Raw genomic sequence first — 20040 nt, 5'->3', positions numbered from 1 at the left:
GAGATCCTAAGTCAACAGTTGGGCTGGTGTGAACACACCCACAGCCCCACTCACAGTGACTGAGCTGCTGTCCTCGCCGTTGGTGGCCTGGATTCTGAGAATATAGATGGGGGTTGTTTCGTAGTCTGCTCTCGTCACCAGCTGGAGTTCTCCCGTCTGGGGATTGATCCAAAATATGTTTGGGTACTGCGGGCTGGCTCCTCCGGTGGAAATGGAGTACACGACCCTTTTCTGGGGGTGGTCCTGATCAGCGGCGTGCACTAGGCCAACTCGGGTTTGAGCTGGAAGAATCAAGTACCTGCGATTAGTCCTACTTGGGGGGGGGGGGGGGGGGCCCCAGGGGGCAGCCATGCCCACCACACCAGCAGACATTCCCACCGTCACCGGCAGAAGGGCTTTTGGAGGTGTCTTTGCTGTTCAAACTCTGTATGGTGTATGTCTTCAAGTCTATTAAAATCAAATTATGCTAATGAGCACGTACCGGGTAACTGGCCCTATGATCCAAGCCATAGAGTAAGGCGTGAATTGTAAGGCGTGAAAGACAATTCATACCTTTATATGGACTCCGAGCACGCCAATTACGTGCTCATGTTACGTGATTGTAAGCAACACTGCAAAGAACATCCTCACACATACTTGGTTTGCCACAGCTTTGTCTATTTCAAATTTTGTCTTTTTGTCTCTTTCAAATTTTCTGTAATGAGCGTGAATTGCTCTTATAAACAAGATGAAAAATAAACAGTTTTTAAAAGGGTTTTAAGGACTGTTGCATTTTGCTCATTTTACAAAGCTTGTTGGTGGGGCTGCTGGAGTTCTGGCTGGCTTCTTCCGTGGGTCTTTCTCACACATCGCACTCCTGTAGGGCAGGAACCTCTTATTTCGCTGTACAGCCCCAGCACTAAGTGCTTGACCCAAAGTAGGTGATCGCTAATCGTGAAAAGATCTGTGAAGAATAATGAACCCAATCTCCGCGGCATGTGTTATTCACTGGATAAGGTATAAGGAATTAAAAGCATTCTCCTCAGAGCCTCTTCTTGTGCTTTGTTTAAAACTTCAGGCCAGGAAATGGAGACCATCCTCAAGACAGAAAGTAATATGGAGAGAAGATCCTTTTAGAGGGAGTGTTTGGGTTGGTTGCCTGGTTGAACAGAGAAGAGGACGTAGCCATGAGTAAAGGATCAAAAGCGGGGCTGAAGTGTGATGATCCTAGAGTTAACGGTCCCACCTTGAAGTCAGGGGAGATGGGGAGAAGCTGAAAGAGGGGAAGAACCTACAGAAATCGAGTTGTCAGCAGAGGGCACAAGAGGCCTCCAGGGACTCCCATTACGGGCGAGAAAATGTCCTTACTTTGTTTTTAAATGAAGGAGATCTACAAATGGGAAATCTGTTCTCTATTTTTAAATTTCAATTCTCTGCGCAAGTGGGATAAAAATCACAGTGGAGACCGAGGGAAAACTTAGGCCACAGAAAGGGAAGATGAGCAGAATCAGGCACGCAGACAAGGAAGCAATCAGGGGTTCGGAGAAACGCAGCTTAAACAACAGTTTTCAAAATTTAGGTTTCACCTGAAGAGCTCCTCAGCAGGGAGGACAATTTCAAAAGAAATGAGAGATGCAGTAAACACGAATGAGCTGTGAATTGCCCTGCACAACGCCACTCGGGACCCCCTGAGCTGAAGGCGGCTTCTGCTCCGTGGACCACGCGTGTGGATGAAGGAGTCCACAAGAGCCCTGGGATCTGTGCCCTGTCGGCTCCTTACCTGGCCTTAATTCTGACACCTCGAATACGTAGGATGGCCTGTCAAAGGTAAGAGGAAACTCATTTTCAGGCTTTGTGAAGATATAAATGTAGATGTTGTCTGAAAGCAGAGATAGAAAAAAAATTAAATTGCAACACCCCACTTGGGACACATTTGTTTATTCACCATTTTTAAAGCACCTGCTGTGTCCCAGGCTCTGTGCAGAACGGAGGGGATACAAGGTGAAGAAGACCTGGTGGGTCCTGCCTTCACGATGCTTAGTTAGCTGCCTTCGGCTGAACACGTGTGCAGGTCACTGCGGACGCCGGGAGAAGCTGGCTTGTAGGGATATTTAGAGTTACACAAACGGGCCAGGGTGGAGTGGGAGGGAGTTGTGGGCACGTGTGAAGATACCGAGGTAGAGAACGGCATGACCGTCTCAGCGAAACTGCAGTTTGGAAAAAGGGGAACTTAGAGGTGGGCAACCAGAGCAGATGGCAGAGAGTTAAGCAGGGGCCAGAGATGAAAGTCCTTGTGTGCCAGGTCCGAGTTTGAACTTAAACTTGACGGCTACGGGGAGACACGCGGAGGGCTTTCAGCGAAGAAGTAATATAATGGTATTTGCATTTCCTGAAAATCACTGTCAGAATGTGGAGGGTGCACCGGAAAATGGCAAGACAAAAGCCAGACAGAAAGATCCTTAGAAGACTCTGAGTGTTGTCATTGAGCCAAGAAAGGGGAGGTCCTGTGTTCGAGCCCTACTGCTAGAGGGGGGTGGGGCAAGAGGGGCCGCAGATCCTTGAGATTTTAGTTGAAGAAAGGACTCAGAGACAGGTCAAAAGTCCCTGGCAAATGACCGGAGGATGCTGGGCTGATTCCCAAGTGTTAGGGTTTTTGAAGTCTCCTTTTGAACACAAATGCCTAGGCCAATACTGAGGCTGCCCAGTACAGTTTAGCTGTTGCTACTCAAGGGAGATACGTCATGAAATGAATCAAAATAATACTTGCTTTTATAGTAAGGAAGGGCAACGTCCTGCACCTGGACTATCACAGTGTACTTATTGCCGGCGGCTAGATTACTTGAATTTTCATAATCTAGGTCACCAATCAGCTAGATTAAAACAGAGATATCATATTACACAGAATAAACAATCCTTTTAATTAAACCGACAGAGACATTTTCATGTACTGTTAAGGGATACGTAAATTGCAAAACCTTTTTTGCAAAGCATTTTGCCCATAAGAGGAGCTTTAAACAAGTTACATCCATACCTTTGCTCACTGCTAGAGAATTTATTCAAAGGACATGACCAGGAGAGAGAATCTGTGTTTAAAGATGTTCAGTAAGCACTATTGCCCAACAGCATAGGCTTAAGACTTCAGGTTAGCTGAAGAGAAGCATGCTATAGAATCCTATAGGCAGGGATATGTCCATCATTTAAAATATCTATGCATCTATGTATGGAATATACATAAAAATCCATAACATATCAAAACGTTAATAGTGGTTATCACTGAATGGTAATGCTGTTCTGTGTTTTCTACGTTCTACAGTGAAGATGTATTCATTTCCTAAACAGAAAAAATAGAAATTATGTTTTAGTTGATACATGTGCATAAAATTGGCAAGACTTTCTTGGGGGTAGAAGAAGGGCTTGGCATGGGAGGTGGAGAGAGAATGCCCGGTGGGCCACTCTCTATCCATAATGCAAAGACCTCCCCCCACTCCCAGACCCTTCTGCCCTTCCACTTCCTTCTCCTCCTTCCTCATCACCCTCCGGGGGAACCCTGTAGGTAAAGGTCTCACACAGCTCATTGGGACCTGCCTTTTAGACCCACCCACCTACCAATCCTGCTTTTATGCCCCTGTGAAGCTGCTGGGGAGGGGGACACCTACACACCCCCACTCCCGTATTCTCTGCTGGGTCTCCAGGGCTTCCACAGTCAGGGCGCTGGGCTGCCTCTCTCTCACCTCACACCTCTCTGGGCCAGAGATGAGCACTCAAGTACACAGAAGTGCTTGAGCCCAGAGGGTACTAACGGGACTTGAGGGGCACACAGAACAGGCAGGCCAACTGCGAGCTTTGCAGGAAAGAATCCAGTCCTTAGCGCCCCAGGCACAACTATGCAGAACAAATGATTCCCGGAACTTGGGTAAAATAAAGAGCGAACGGGGAAAACAGAGTCACTATTAAGTTTGTCAGTTACAGTCGCTTTGAGAGGGAGTTACCTTGGAAATGTCTCTCTACGGGGCAGCAAAAGCACTATGCATGTTACACCAGCTTCCCCAATGCCCTTTCAATGATGCAATGACCATTAACTGACCACGATTTTCCCAGAGCCAGCTGGATCCTGTGAAAATCTGCCGCTGCTCCCTACTCCAGATGGCGTGGTGAAGTTGAATCGGTTGTTTGGGGCTTCGCTGTCATCATCAAAGCAGAACTTGTTCAGGTCCAGAAGCAACGTCCCCTTGGCTGCTCTTTCAGGCACCATAATGCTGGCGAAAAGACACGATTCAGTATTTTCCCCAACAAATGGTGATTGAGTGTTCCTCCTGACATAGGCCCTAGGCTAGACACCTCTGCTTTAATTTCAGTTCAAAGCTAGTCCACGGTGACTACAGTCACTGCCTAATGGGTTCCCTGCTCTGCCCTTGCCTCCTTTCAGACTCTTCTTAACACAGCAGCCAGAGGGATCCCGTTAAAACGTTGTCGGGTCACGCCACTCCTCTGCTCCTAAATCCCAAATGGCTTCTATTTCCCTTTGATCTAGGGGGTCTTCAGGAGGTGTGTGCCCTGCCTCGCCTTACCTGTCTGAACTCAGGTCCTGCTGCAAAGCTCCCTGTCGGCTCCCGCCATCGGGCCTCCCGGTGCTCCTGGAACTCTCCCGATGCTCCTGGAAGTCAGGCCTCAGGCCATCCCACTAGCTGTGCAAACGCTCTCCCCACAAATGCCCACCCGGCTTGCTCATTCACTTTCTTGAGTCTCCAGTCAAGGTCGCCTCCTCGGGAGCCCACCCAGGTGCCCATCTCCAGCTCCCTGCTTTATTTTAAATTCTTAGCACTGCTTCCCTCCTGCAATGTAAGCTCCAAGAGGACAGAAATCTTTGCTCTGTTCTTGGCACGCTCGCTAATGCCTGTCGAATGAGTGAATGGTGACTTATGAGACTAGCACAGCCGTGAAGAAGAATATAAGAGAAACAGAAATCTTGCCCTGCCTGCCAGGCGCTTATGACCTGGTTAGGGAAAATCACTGGGCACCTAAGCTCCTCACCTCCCACGCTTTGAAACTCAGGATTTCCACCACTTGTGTTCTAATGGACTTTGACGTCATAAAAGGGCCCCCTGACACGTTAGTGTCATTCACCCAACAGAGCTTTATTAAGGGTTGAATTTGGGAGTCCCGATCTCAGTTGACTCCAGCAGCACAAACGAGGAAAGCTGCCGCCACACTCGGAGCCATCTGGTCCAGCTGAGCTCGGTGTGGGAGGCCCTGAGGAAGCGTGATTAACACTTTTAGGCTTCAGTTCATTCAGGAACTTTATTGTGTCTCCAGGTGTCAGGTTTTCCATCTATAATCTAGACATAAATCATGTCAGTTAGCTTTTGCTTTATAACAAACTGGCCCAAAAATGCAGTGGCTTAAAACAAGGCACTTATTATTTCTTGCAATACTAAGGGCTATCCATGCGTTCTCTGGGTTCTAGTCTGGCTTGGCTGATCCCTGTTATCTGGCCGTTCAGCTGGGGCTGGCTGGTCTGGGATGGCCGCGATCACATGCCTGCTGGCGGGAGGGCAGCAGGTGTCTGCTTCATGTTGTCGATAACCCTCCACGAGACAGGTCCAGGTTCTTTGCATGGACATCTCAGGTTCCCAAAAGTAGCAAAAGACGGCAAGTCCCAATGCATGCACCCCGTTTGATCCTCTGCTGCATCCCATTTGTGAGTGTTCCAGCGGCCAAAGCAATTGACGTGGTAGGTCCAGATCCAAGGAGTAGAAAGAGAAACCCATCTCTTGATGGGAGCAACGGCAGAATCGCATTGCAAAGGGGTGTGGGTGCAGACAGAGAGGAATTTGTGGCTGGTGTTTGGTTTGGTTTTTGCTGTCTACCTCAATCATTTCTGTCTTACAAAAATACATCGTGGCTGCCGTGAGAACGTGTCTGGAAGACCCTCAGCCGAGGAACGTGACTGATCACAGACCCTGTGCTGCTGTGCTCTGAAATCCATTGCTTCGTATGCTGTGAGGCCGCGTGCCTGCGACTTGGTGTCGCAGACATACTAAGGCAGGCTCATTCCCGTCCCATGACGGCTGACGCTGGCGCTAGGACTCCTTGATGCCCTAGCCAAACCTTCCAGAGACTACACAGCAGGCTAGAACATTTCTGCCCACCCTCCATCCCTCTTCCCTTCACTGAGGTCAGACTTGTGTTGTGGTCTGATGACTTGCTCAGCCTTGTCTGCCTCTCCCCATTTTCTCCCCAGGCGTGTCCCCTAATGAAAGCCTCACACATTTATCCTGTCTTGGTGTCCTGTTCTCAGAACACCAGACTAGCATGTGTTATGTTGCCTAATCTTCCGCACGATCACCTCTCTCTGCACTAAACTACGGTCCCTTCTATATCCCACGTCATCTCTTCAGGGCAGCTAAAGTGGGCTCTGGGCTCTGCGAAGGTAGACCAACGTCTGACAGCAAGGAGGGGGTTGGGCTGCTGAGGATAACTGGGCTTGCTTCCTGGAAAGCGGTTTTTCTGACAGGTGCCTCTTCGGCAGAGACAGCCTCTGTTTCAGCGGGATTGGGGTCCCGTTCCTGCCTTGGCTACCATGTCGTGGTTTCATTCCTAAATACTTAGAACAGACATCACTTATTAAACACCACTACGTGTGGTAACAAAAGAAACACTTGAAAATCTACCTCTAATTCCCTCATCCTCAAGCGCTCTGGATTGTTGTCCCCATTTCACAGGCGAAGAAAGAGTGGTTCAGAGTGGTTTCAAGACCTGTCCAAGAAAGCTGGCGCAGGCAGGCACGCTTCTCTCTTGTCTGTGTTAGTAAATCTGGCTGTAAGTTCCGGCAATGAATCTCCAGGCCTACAGACAGTTTGGGGATCCAGACCTTGATTCCGACTCTGGAAGCCAGAGTGTTGCATCATCCAAAGAACCCTGCTTCCTGCAGCCAGGGGCTCGTTTCAGCATCCCGGGGCTGCCTAGCCTGGTCTTGCCATTCTTCCCTCCCCGACGCTTGCTATTTTTCCCCCAAACGCATGAGTTGGAGAACCACTCCCCCTCATTCATCAAGGCCCAGCCTCAAAGGCTGGCTGCCCTTGCTCCCAGCCATCTGACCATGCTCCCTCCCCGCGCAAAGGTGACTGGCCCAGCCACAGTCTGAGCCGGCTGACCTTCTCCGCCTCTGGCTCACAAACAGCTTGCCGAGCGCTTTCAGCCAAGCGCAGGACAATTTACAACCAGAGTGGGGGCTGTCACGGTGCCTTTGATGCCTCCATCAGGCACTGGGCTCATTCATCACCAGCCTGGGAAAGCCGCAGGGGCCTCAGTGCTAAGGGCTGCTTCCATCACCAGGCTGGCCTGAGAGCCTACAGGACCCATGCGACCCACGGGGGCAGCAGGGGGCCGGGCACGCAGCCACCTGCCTCCAACCCACTGGGTGCTGGCGCCCTCCCCCTCTCTTGCACCTGCTCTCCCAAACTCCCTGGCAGGGACCATGCCAAAAGCCCTGAAGAAGGAATAAATATTCAGGGATGCGTGTTGTCTGAGCTGGGAGCAGCACCAGTCCTGTTCTGTTTGGTTTGGACGCACCCGTGTGCTCTGGCATGGTGGGAACGGGGAAGGTGGTAAGGATCGGTGGCAGGCGATACTGGGTCAGGTTTCCCAGCCCCTGGAGTTTGCAAATGAGGCTGGGTTTCTGGAATAAAGATTTCCACCTCCCGCAGCTGCAGAGGAAGGAGCCCTTTTGTTTCCCCTCCTCAGATCCTGGCTTTCACAGGATGCCTGCAAGATGGAAAAGCCAGAAGCGGGACTTGAACGCTGTTTAGAGTTACCTACAGTAATCAGTACAATTAGTCTAGTTACTGCCTGGCGTTGACCTTCAGGGCTAATTTGGAGAGATTATCAAGAGTGGGACTCTGTGTGGCCTTGCCTGGACAGTCTCAGATCATCAAACTGTGGTTTTCCCAGCCAATATGGAATGCAGTCTGCAAGCTGTCATGCCACACATTGGGGGAGCCTAGACCACAGCAAGCCACAGTATGCACTCAGCAGAAGTGACCGGGAGGTGAGGAAACGGACAAGGAAACTTGGAGACAGCACGGTCCTCGCCAGTCATTGATTCCCAGAGTTCTTACTCCTCAACCCATGCCCTCCACCTCTCAGGGTGGAGGAACAAAGAAGAGCAGGCGGGCCTGGAAGGGCAGGGCATGAGGACAGGACATCGCCCCCAGCCACTAGAGCCACCCAAGAATGCTAGATTTAGATTGTCAAAGAAAATCGAAGTGGGACTGCACATGGCATCTTGACTCCATCCCCACCGCCCAGGCTCAGTTGACAGAGGTGGGTTCCATTTAAGCGTGTAATAGTGTAGAAGTCAGAACCCGAACTACCCGCAGCAATCAGCCCCACCCATCAAACGGACTCTGAGGTTATGGTTACGGGATAGAAACCTATCACACGGTCAAGGCTCGTACTGACTTGATCAGGGCCTCAGCGGGAAGCAGATGAACAGTTAGGAAGACTCTAGGAAGGGTTTAGTAAAGGGACTATTACAGAGGTGCACACAGGGTATATGGAAATCTCAAGGGATGGTGCAGTGTTTCAGGGCAAGTAAGAGTGGAGCTCCCTTACCTCCTCTAGCCCCAGAGGGGCCGGTGCAGGGAGCAGTTCCTGAAGCTGGAACAGAGATTGCTGTGTGCGATCTGGGAACTGCAGGAGGTGGAGGGATTTCTCCAGCTGACAGGCAGGGAGCCAGGAGGGTAAATACCCTGACTTGACTCTCCCCTTCATTCTAGGTCTTCCCATTGGCCACCCAGAAGGTGCAGGGCAAGGGAGCCAGTGGATAACCTTATAGGTCATATCCATACCCCTGGGGCACAGAGCAGGGCGGGGACGTCTGGAAGCTGGATCCGAAGGGGGCAAATAGGGTCCATCCAAAACTGGGTTTAACTGTTTCGATATCAGACTCCAGGCCACACTGAGTTTTAGCATCATGCTGGGCACGCCAATTGAGAAAACAGGGAGACATTCATAAGTATAAGCAATAGTTCTATTGCCAACCCTCGACAGTCTTTGTCCTTTGTCCTAGGGTCCCTTGCATGGCCACACCATGGATTACATCTGTGTCCAAAGTCACCTAGAGCTTAAAAAGTGACCTTGCAGAACCTGTCAAAGGTGACCTCCGAGGATGACTCTCTCCGTGGGGACATCTGAAAGGGGAACATGCTCTGGTCTTGAACTTCGCTCCAGAGCAGGCATGCGCTCAGCCAGCGTCACGGTCCCGAGAAGCAGGAGACTGGCAAGCGGGAAGCCACAGAGATGAAACCAACCCTGGCAGCGACTCGTGTGGCATTTAGACAGAATTGCTAGTAGAGACACAGTGCTGTTTGCCAAAAGGCATATTAACGCAGAACCACGATGGACTTTATTTTTAAATAACACCAAAGAGGTTGTGACACGAAGAATAAGTCAAAATGGACAAAATAACTTGTTTCTGCATCTTCTCCCTTTTTGTTGCCTTTGATTTACTGGCAATTAAGTTGTGTAAGGTGAATTCGAGGCTTTGTTTTATTTTAAGTAAATACGTGGTGTGATTTATTCCTATTACGGGTGGCGTGTTTCTCGGGGAGCTCCCGGCTGCTAATCCTAAGTCTCGAGTATCTATTATAGCTGCTAACTAGCAGCACCGTCTTGCCACCGGTGGCAACAAAGAAAGAAAAGGCAAAGTCCAGAGAGGGCCTAACAAGTCTCCATGGTACGTTTCACCAACAAAGATGGACATGCGATAGGAGAGAGCAATATATATATATATATATATTTTTTTTTTTTTTTGCCAGAGTGCAAAAGCACAAAAGGGAAACAAGGAAAAAGAAAGAAAATGAAGACAGGGAAGAGAAAAGGATCAAGAAAGGAAAACCTATCTCTGAAATCGGACAGCTCAGGTGGGTTTCTGTTATTGAGGCATGTCCCGGCTGCCCGTGATTCTTCGGTTCCTGCCAAAGAAGCCAAAGAGTGTAGGCCCACCGAGCACCGAGGGGGGGGCACCCGGCACGTGAATATACCTGAAGGTGGTCTTGGTGCACGCGGCAGGGTTGTCATTAATGTCCTCCACAATGAAGGTGATCTGCATGCGGTTCTCTTGACCCCCCGAGGGTCTGTCCTTCACCAGAACTTCCAGAGAAATGGTGGGATTTTGTCTTAATTCACCTGCATCTCGGTCTAGCCTGTGGGCCACTTGGAGCGTACCGGTCACTGAGAAGGCAAAGGGAGAACACGACTCTTGGAGACTTGGAGGCAATTGGAAAGATTGTTCTGGTGTGAGGACTGGCTTGCCAGGAGAATACCTTCTATACAAACACATTTTTAAAAAACTCGTGTAAGTTCCTGTGTTAGACATTGATTGGGATGCCCGGGCTGACCCTTCCAGAACTCTCACCTCAAACTTCAGGGTTGGGCCCCTGGCAGCAGGCCTTGCCCAGAGTGACGAGACTGGTAGACAGCTGACTCCAGCTTGACCCTCTGAGTTGTCTCACTGGAGAGTGTGTCACCGAGAGACACAAGTCAGGTTATCAGTGGAGTTACAGATCAGAGGCCCGAATTCTCGCTGCCCGGAGGCCCGGATCATGGGGGTGGGAGGGCACCTCCGCCGTGACGCTGGCTGAGGCCCGGATCCCACCCTTCCTGTGACCCGCCCACTGGTTCTCATGGGATCCCCAGGACCCTGCTGGTAGGTATCCCCTATCTTTTTTTTTTTTTCTCTGTGCCTGCTTTGGCGTGCCTTCATTTCTGTTACTTAAGACCAGAGTCTTAATAAATATGCTCCAAAAACCACTGCATTTCTTAGAAGTTACATTTGCAATAGTAGAGTGAACAGAATTCTAAACCATGGCTGTCCATCCTTCCACCGTTAGCTCAGTGAGGTCTTTGATGACAGGACACTAGAAAGTGCTCAGAGATAGAGCACAATTATGACCTTAGCCCTCCAGGCGTCCTTTGCCGTAAAGCCAATGGGGCAAATAACACATTGTCTTTCTGGGATTGTCCAATGCTCGCCTCCACAAAGTCATGTAAAGCAAAGCCCTTTGGAAGGATGCGATAGGAACTTATGAGGTGGTATTGCCTAGGAGTGGTCCCTGGGGTCATGGTCTTTGGTTTGAATCTGCTTCACACCCACAAGCTGCGAGGCCTTGGACAAGTCATTTGCCTTGTCCAAGTCTCTCTCTAAGCCTCAGTTCCCTCATCTATAAAGTGTGGATTAAAATAGTTCATTGGGTTGTGCTGAGTACGTGAAATGGAATACAAGTGGGTCACTTAGATAGCACCTGCTATATGCTAAGACCCCCATAAAAGATGGCTGTTCTAGGAGGGGGAACTCTCCTTCTCTGCCCTGACATACTTAGATGGGAAGATAACCCCCAGCAGCCCAGCAGATGGCTCCAGATTGATGCAGTCCGGTATGGTAACCACTAGCCACATGTGGCCATTCAGCACTTGAAATGTGGCCAGTCCAAACTGAGATGTGTGGTAAATATAAAACACACAGCGAACTTCAAAGACTTGGTACAATAAATGATAACATCAAATATGTCTCTAATAACTTTAATGTTCATGACAATATTTTGGACATGTTGGGGTCACTCAAATGCCTTATCGAAGTTAATTTCACCTGTTTCTTGTTGCTTTTTAAAAATACTAGACTACTAGACTTTAAAATTACAGATGTGGCTTCCGCTCTGTTTATTTTTTGGACAGTACTGGTCTGGATCCTCTTTTCAGAAGACTTCCAGGTACCCCCAGGATAGTGAACTCATCCGTTGCTAGAGAGCCACCTGCTTTAGGGATGAAGGAGTGATTTGGCTGGTGACCTTGGGACCCTGTTCAGTTTCCCAGACCCCTAACATCAGCTGCTTTTAACGCATCTATTACCCGGTAAGTCATGATATTCTAGACAGAAAGGCACGCCCCAGAACAGAAGACAGATCACATATTTGTGAAAGAATCCAAATGGCTGGATTAAAGGATGCACAGAAGGGTGTGTGTGTGTGTGCGCGTGTGTGTGTGTGTGACTTACGCTGGTTGATCACGAAATAGCGGTTAGCGGTCGTGATGCTGTAGAGAAGGAAGCCGGTAAAACCTTTATCATCCGGGTCCTCCGCTGTGATGTTGGCCACAATGGTGCCCGAAGACAGCTCCTCGGGAATCGTGTACACGCGCGCTGGGCTGGAGCAGAAATACAGCAGACACAGCTCATTTTCAGGGGCACGGGAGGGTGGAGCCTGCAAGGCGGATATTTTGGTTAGTGCTAAATATAGCACTGAGCTTCTGAAGTTGCATCCACATGCTCCAAGAAAGCCCAGCAGCTGAAAGGAGGGGGGACCGGCTTTTGTATTTCCAAAGATCACGTCCCCGCGGATGCCACCGTGTGCAGGGGCCTGGGCCTCTGACTCTGATTCAGATCGGCCGGGGCTTTCACATCTCTTATAATCAGGGTACTTGGCCCATCCAGCCATCTCCCTTCCCTCTCCAATTCTTGTGCAAAAGCTCCCTGAGTGATTTTAAAAATCCATCTGGACGCAGGTTCCTGACTCCCATCCCCTGGCGGCCACCAGAAGCTATGGTAGTAAACTATAAATACTTTTTATTTCTTCTTTGTCTTTTTGTTTTGCTCTGTTTTTGCCTGCGGGAGCAGAACTTGTACACCTTCCTGAGCTGCATTTATCATTAAGGTCAGCTCTCTGCACGGAGAAGCCAAGGTCACTGCCCTCCAAGGGTGACTTCTTACAAGGTAACCCCGAATCGCCAACTTAGCCATCTTCCTTCAGCCTCCAGTGCTTTGGGAACAGGCTGAAAACAAGGCAGATAGGTTCAAAGTTTTAACCACACAACTTGGGTCAACTGAGGAATTTTGAATGCACCAAATGAGGCTTATTGTTTAGAATGACCCTGCAGGAGATCCTTCTGCTGAGGGAAAATCATTTCAGTGGGGCAAATCATCACCCTCTGATTTACTAGGTTCCTAAGTTTGGATTTTCCCTTCCTTAAGGGAAGCATATCTCAGGTCTAAATGATCGCATGCATTTTGTGAGCTCAGAATTTTTCTGCAGTTCTGTGTCGTCCTCCTCGTAGGGTAGATGGGACCAGAGGGGAGAGAAAGGAGGGGGAACGTCCAGCTAACGTCAGACAGGCAGGCAGACAGAGACTGCGACCAGGCCCTTGCTCACCGGGGCTCCTGCCTGGGTTCTGGGTCTGCCCTCTGTTCTTGAGGTGACGTCCTGTCGGTGTGCCCCAGTGTGGGGGACAGTAATCTCGCTCAGGCCAAGAGGCTACCCCGGGGCTCTGTTCCTTTCCCCATGCAGCCTCACTGGGGCTCCTCACTGATGCACTTACTTGCCTGACCCTTTCTAGGGGACTGTGGTCTGCGGCCCATCGTGGGACAGGAATAGGCAAAGCAGGGTGGGGCCAAGGAGGCAGGGGTGGCAGGCACCAAACCCAGAGCCGGAGGAGAGAGGAAGGTAGCACCAGCTCCCAGAGCTAGACTAAGCCCTTGTGTCCGTTATGGGAGAGCCTCTGTTTCCAACACTTTCTATTTTTGTTTGGTTACTTTGAGTGGCTTCCGTCGACTTGGAACAAAGAGGTTGCTAAGGCTTCTGTGCTACCTTTACCCCTTGGCCCTGCTATTCCGAGTGTGGTCCCCGCATGTTTCACAGGCTCCCCGGGGATTCTGGATCTGAACGCAGAGCTTAGGCCAGCTCCAGACTACCACATCGAGATCGGTGTTTTCACAAGATGACCAGGGGATCTGTCTGCACTTTAAAAGTGTGAGAAGAGCTCCTATAAGGATTCACCAGAGGTGACAACCACAGATACCCAGGCTGTCATAGGTCAGAGGACCCCTTGGGAGGAGAATCCCCTTCCTCTAAAACAGCAGTTCTCAGCTGGGGGTGAATGTGTTGTTTGTCACAAGTGGAGGCAGGGGCTGCTTCTGGCCTCCAGGGGGTAAAGCCCAGGGAGGCAGCTCCCTCTACCCCCCACAGCGCACAGGTCAGCGCCCCCCACAGGGAACATCCTCAGTGCAACTGTTTACAGCACCCCATTCTGCAGGTTCTTCGGGCCCAGCCGGGTGCTCCAGGAAATCAGGGCACTGTGACGGGAACCAGTCAGGCTACTGGTGAGTACATGGCTCCTCGAGTGTACCATTCTCTCCTTGGCTCACCTGATAGTGAGCCTGGCAGAAGGCAACAAATCTTCGGTTTATTTGGCCTGGGGACCCAAAACCCAAGTGTGTGTAAAATATCATTTAACATAAAGGTGTGACCCATGGCCCACGGTTATGATCTATTCCGTCAGGGGCCCTGCAGCCACCAGATAGGGTCAAGGTCTGATATCAATTACATCCCCCCCCCACCCATCGCACACATAACACCGGATTACCAGGGCCCCGGGCAAGAGGGAGACAAGGGCCAGTGGCCACACTCATGGGGAAGGGCATGAATCCCGGAGGATGGCTTCAGTGTTATGAAGGAGTATGCAGTAGGAGCATAAAAGTGTGTATGCAGTGCGAGGCACCCGGTTGAAAACGATGGCAGGTAAATGCAGAAGAAACGAGCTGGGGGAGAGAGTGAGGTAAAGTGCTCTGTCAAAGCAGCAAGCATTGTGCTTGCTAGGTAGAGAGTAAATATAAGTCAAGTACTTCTATAATGAGGTGCTCGACTGTCATAATAGCAGAATCCTCGAGTACACATCGGGAGGCCACAAAGCATTCAGATGTTTGCCACCACCCAGGGATAAAATGGTGAGCTCTCAACGACAGAAATAGCGCTCGCGTTGGCTGTATTAATTGTAGGACTTTACCAACTAGTAAAGACAGAAGAGTTGTTTCCACATTCTGCAGTTCCGCTTTACCCTCGAGCTCAGTGTAGCTGAATCAGTTCAAGGGTTTAATTGTGTTAATTCTGAATTGAAGAACTTAAGGCTCGTCCTGGCACTGATTTGGAAGGAAAAGAAGGATCATGGCTCAAGGGAACCATGAAAGCCCTCAAAATCAGTACCTGCTTTGAAACCGAGAGGACGCTTGCAAACCACGGGTGACTGAGGGACGCGGTCGACTTTAACTGAGCACGTGGGTGAAGTCAGGGCCGCCCCCCTGCCCCAGTGCTTCCAGGGTCAGGCTCTTGCAGACTCATCCCTGTCAACACCCACGGATCGCTGTTAGACGTAGAGCCTCATGATTTGGTACGAAATGGTTAAAAGGTCACTCAGACCCTCTGTCTGGCATGGGGCCTAACGGGATTATTTCTCAAACCAGAAAGGAGAACCAGAGTTCCAGATCCATCTCTGGGGGCCCCAGCAACCAGCCAAGGCCATGTTCTCTTTGTGCTGAGGCTAATTGCTTGTTTTTGGAAGATGTCGTCCAAACCAGATAGTCTGCCCCTTGGGAGAACTTACTTTCCCCTTTGCGACCCCGTTAGCCTGCGTCCCCACCTCACAGACTGGAACATGGGGGCAACATGGCAGACGGCGTGGGCTCCGGCCCCGCAGCCGTCGCCTGCCCCCGGGGGTTACTGATGAGTCTGCATCGCTGGGCCGGCAAATGCTGGAGTCTGAACCCAGGCTGGGGTGTCACAGCTATTTGTAAACTGCCCGTGCTGTGCTCCTGGAGGAACCCGTGGGCAGGAACGCGTTGCCTCATCCTTGCGAGCTTCACGTGGTAACGGGCATCGTTGGGAAGCGTGATGGGGGAGTGTGTCTGCTGCTCTCTCCTCCACGTGGACATCCAGCCACCGGGCTGGAGACTGTGCACATCCAGAATTGCACAACTGTGGTGTGTTTGGCCAAACGGCAGCAGCGTAGCCTGTGAATAGGGTGGCCTTAATACTCCCACTCTCAGAATACTTTTGCAAGCATTCTATGTAGTTCTGGGCCCAGGGGCTTTCTGTTGGTGGAGTCTCCGGAGCTGGATTTATTCACGAAATAGTTACTATCACTTACCAGGCAGGTGATTTTGCCGGTTTGCTCGGGCTGGCTCCTGAGCCTGCCTCAGCAACCGGGGCAGGGAAAGTCTGGTACCCAGGAAGCTGGGCAGTTTGCAGGGTCGCACGCTGGCTCAGAATCCCATCTTCCCCTCCGGTAGCCCGACCTGGAACGGGCTTGGGTCTCCCCTTTGTGCCTGGGCTGCTGCCAGGCCCATTCCCAGAGGCTGCCTGCACCAGACTCACTCACCCTCCTCACCCCTGCTGGATGTAGGAGCTGCCAGACACAGCCAGACCTCTTTCCTGGACCCACCACGGCAGGAAGAAATCTAGAATACCCCGCAGTGGGCACGCTTCTTAGGCACCGTCAAAAGAGACCTCTCCTCCGTCAGAGAGGACACCATTCTGAGAGTGGGCTTTATAGAGCCTTGACCGGTGGCGCGTGCCCTAGGATTTTGCTATTATTCATGCTGAACACTCTATTATAACAGTACCTGCCTTATATTTACCTTCTACACAGGCCCAGCAGCCACCCCGCCCCAGGGCTGTCATGTCCAGCCCCTCTCCCCACTGCCCACCATACCCACAATCCCATGGTGCAGAGGAAAGGGGAGCGAAGCTGGCAGGGGGACATCCGGAGGCTCAGAGAAAGGACGCTGAAGAGCTCAGGCCTCCTGTCTCTCCTCTGGACCAGGGCAAAGGGCATCCCTCTGTGTTGTGTTAAATGCATCTGAGAAAGCCGGGCCCCCCAGGAGAGACGGCGGCTGCACCCCATGGAGCCCAGCACTCCCTCAGGCCTACCTGGTAAAGCGAGGGATTTCGTCGTTGATGTTCACAATGTTCACCTGAATCGTCGTGGCGGCTCCGAGCCCTTGGCTATCTCTCACTCCCGCAGCCAGATGGAAACTGTCAGGGAACCCCCCCAAGTGAGGGACTCAGGCTTTGCTGACACTACCTCAAAATGGAGTGGGGAAAAATGGGGGGGGTGGGAGGAGAGAGGGAAGGGTCTGCCCTTTTCTGGCCACCCTCCTTCAGACAAACATGCAGAGTCAGGACTGCCATGTCAGCCCTTCCTTCCTTGTCTCTGCAAACCCACCCCTCCACTTTTCTCTCACCCTATAGTTGTTATTCCTGGCCATCATCTCCCCCATGGCTGCTCACATCCGCCATGTTATACACCATGTCTCTGTGTCCTTCCTCACAATATCCCTGTGAGCGTGTGTTACGCCCATGTGAGGAGACCAAGGCTGCCAGGGATCAAGGAACCGGCCTGGTGAGGTGAGGAGCCAAGGTCACCCTGTGTGTTTTCATCCTCAAACCCTGGTCTCTCCTCACCTCTTTCCTCAGCCACCTGCTCGCCTCCACCCTGCTGCTCTGATGTTAGCAAGCAGCTCTGACAGCTGCCTCTCCCAAGCCAGAAAGGCTCCGAGGCAATTCTCCAGATTCCTGGGGAGACTTCTCCCATCCCTCCATTCTTATTATGTGGAGATGAAGATTTGGGACGGAGAAGGAGGCCTTCCAGATAATTGCCTTAGTCCCTCTTCCTTTGGTGGGGGGGCTTACTGCCCTCTGAACTCAGTAGGAGGGCAGCAAAACACTCGGGGCCTCCCTCGCTGCCCACGGGCTGCACCAAGCCTGCTCCTCAACCCTCAGATAGACGGTACTTCAACCAAGGTCATTGGCAAAGGCTACCTTTTGTGTCCTGCTTCAAAGTCAAATTCTGTTGTGGAGAAGAGGGTCCCATTAGCAGACAGTCTGAAGTTCACTGAGGGGACGATCAGGAAATACTAAAAAACAAGGAAAAAAAAGAATGTAACTGTGAGTACCTATTCATCTTTCGCCAGGCGACTTGTTTGTTTCATTCCCATTTTATATTCTTGGCCCATGGAACATCCTCGATGCATCAAGATGAGGCCCAATGCACAGTTCTCAGACTTGATGGTTCTTGAAGCAAGAAAGTTCTGGATCTGCTGGCCTGAGCCTCTGATCTGAGAAGCCACACCCTGAGGAGCTGGTCACTGGGTCCTGCTTCAATGACAGAGTGAGTGTAAAGGCCCCCTGTCGAGGCACCCTGCTTCTGAGTCCAGTCTCCTTCTCCCTGTCACCATGTTCTCACTTATGCTTCTCAGGATGACTTCTGGGGTTAAGTCCAGGTCTTGGCCTTGACCAACGCTATTTAAACATGGCTACCATGCATGAAGCAACAGGTCAATACTACCATAAATAAGACCTGGTCTCTACCGTTGAAAGAACTTATGATATAGGAGGGTGCAAAAATGTTCACAAACATCATTCACTGACATGATGAGAGAGAAAAGGAAAGGGACAGGCGTGAGAGAGAAGAAACTTAGCAGGGCCTCAAGTCCGAGTTGGGCTGGTTTGGAGCTACAGAAGGGCTGTTTTAGAATCTGATCTCAGGTTTATGGCCACTGGTCAAGTCTTTCCATATCTTGGGGGTGTTAAGAATCTAATCCTTTATGGCTCCCAGTGCCCATCCCGGCTCTCTTGGTGACCCCCTGCCTAGCCCCACTTGCTCTGATGGGATCACAGGCTTATTTACACAGCCCACTAAGGGCAGCCCATGGGAGGACCACCCCTGTGCTATCCATGGGTGCTCATCAAGATTGCTTCCTTGCTGCCATGATGGCATCAACGAAGCAGGCGAAGGACCTGGATCAGAAGAGCTGAGTCCAAGTTCTTGTCCTCACCACAGGATCTGGGACAAGTCCCTTCCTTGCCTGTAATATAGGGACGATACCACCAACTGCTCCTCCATGTTTTTGTGAGGATTAAATCAGAAGGCACACCGGAAAATGCGAAGCACCACAGCAACACACAAGGCTTATATGTTTATAGCCATTTGTTCCAAAGGGCTTTAAGTTTCGAAGGTTTCGTTATTTCCTACTAGGATGAGAGATGATCTATCCTCAAGGCCTTAGATCTCTGGATCAGATAATCAGTGGAAATTTTGCAATCAGAGCCACAGCCCCTGAAGTCTAGAATCAAAGGAAACGCCAGCCAAGGCTTCCAACCCAGCGATTTCCTATGTTGTGTGATCGCAGCTAAGCCCCCCATAGGAGAAGACAGAATGCACAGAAAATAGATTAAAGATCTCATTTGGGGCCACTATAAGGTTTTTAACCATTTTCCTAATTGTAATAAAACATACTTTTTACATACAAATTAGGAAAGACAGAAAAATGTAAAAAAAAAAACCCTCAAGATTAGTTACCTATAAAATCTTATGATTTTCACGAATAGCCCTCTGTTCTTTTCTATGCAAATGGATACCCTCCAGACAAATTGAGACGATGCTCCAGTCAAAATTCCATTCTCTTGTTCTTTTCCTTTGTAGCCTGAGCACATCCCCATATTCTTAACTCTTATCTTACTGCCTGGCTGTTTAATGATGGCACAGCCTTCTACTGTAGGGCTTACTTTACTGAGTCTTTCCTGCTGGTCACTTAAGTGGTTCTTACCCATTTTTAAGGGGGAATATTTGGGCAACACCAAGGAACACCCTTCTTCCAGCCCCCCAAATTGTATAAAGAGCTTGGCAGCACTCAAAGTTACGATGTTTAAATCCCAAGGCCCCCCACTGTCTCTCCAGCTCACAGCCTGGGCAGCAGCTGCCTAGACGCGCAGCGCCGTCCTGTGCCTTTGAGCTGAAACTTCCCTGCAGAGAATCCTCGCGTAGCCGTAGATCAGAGGCTCAAGCTGGATGTGATGGAATGGCACGGTTTATAGACCCATGGGGGGCATTTACTATATGCACCTGGATAGGGATGCCTTTCCAATGTGTTTAATGCTCTAGGAGATAGGTCTCCAGTTCTGGTTAGTCTCAAACAGGAGAAAGTCTTGGGATACAGAGGTGACAGACAGACAAACCCTGTTCTCCAGAAGCTGATGGGCAACTGATGGAACATACAAAGGAAATGTGGGAGACGTGCTCAGAGAGAGACAAACATAGGATATGATGGGAACAGAGAAGGGGGACTTAACCCCATCTAGAATAGAAGGGTCACGAATGGGGGTGGTTGAGTTAAATGTGGTGCCTCTGGAGCCAGACTGCTGAGTCTGAACCCTGGTTCTACTACTTTCCATCTGTAAG

The 20040-nt window shown here is 50.5% G+C and overlaps 1 protein-coding gene across 1 annotated transcript in view; it reads right to left on the bottom strand.

The window, feature by feature from the left end:
* CDHR3 (cadherin related family member 3) overlaps positions 1-20040 on the bottom strand; it is a 49638-nt gene that overhangs the window by 14067 nt on the left and 15531 nt on the right. The window contains exons 4-11 of the mRNA XM_008703544.2: positions 17622-17716; positions 16731-16835; positions 12032-12180; positions 10023-10212; positions 4064-4235; positions 2747-2849; positions 1760-1858; positions 55-281 (exon numbers count right to left, since the gene is read on the bottom strand). Coding sequence (XP_008701766.2) covers positions 55-281; positions 1760-1858; positions 2747-2849; positions 4064-4235; positions 10023-10212; positions 12032-12180; positions 16731-16835; positions 17622-17716 — 1140 coding nt within the window. The remainder of the gene's footprint in view (positions 1-54; positions 282-1759; positions 1859-2746; positions 2850-4063; positions 4236-10022; positions 10213-12031; positions 12181-16730; positions 16836-17621; positions 17717-20040) is intronic.

The sequence above is a fragment of the Ursus maritimus genome, unplaced genomic scaffold, assembly GCF_017311325.1.
Source record: "Ursus maritimus isolate PB19 unplaced genomic scaffold, ASM1731132v1 scaffold_3, whole genome shotgun sequence".
In the NCBI taxonomy this organism is placed as follows: Eukaryota; Metazoa; Chordata; class Mammalia; order Carnivora; family Ursidae; genus Ursus; species Ursus maritimus.
Note: the sequence above shows the minus strand (reverse complement) of the source record. Positions and strands in the feature narration are given on the sequence as shown.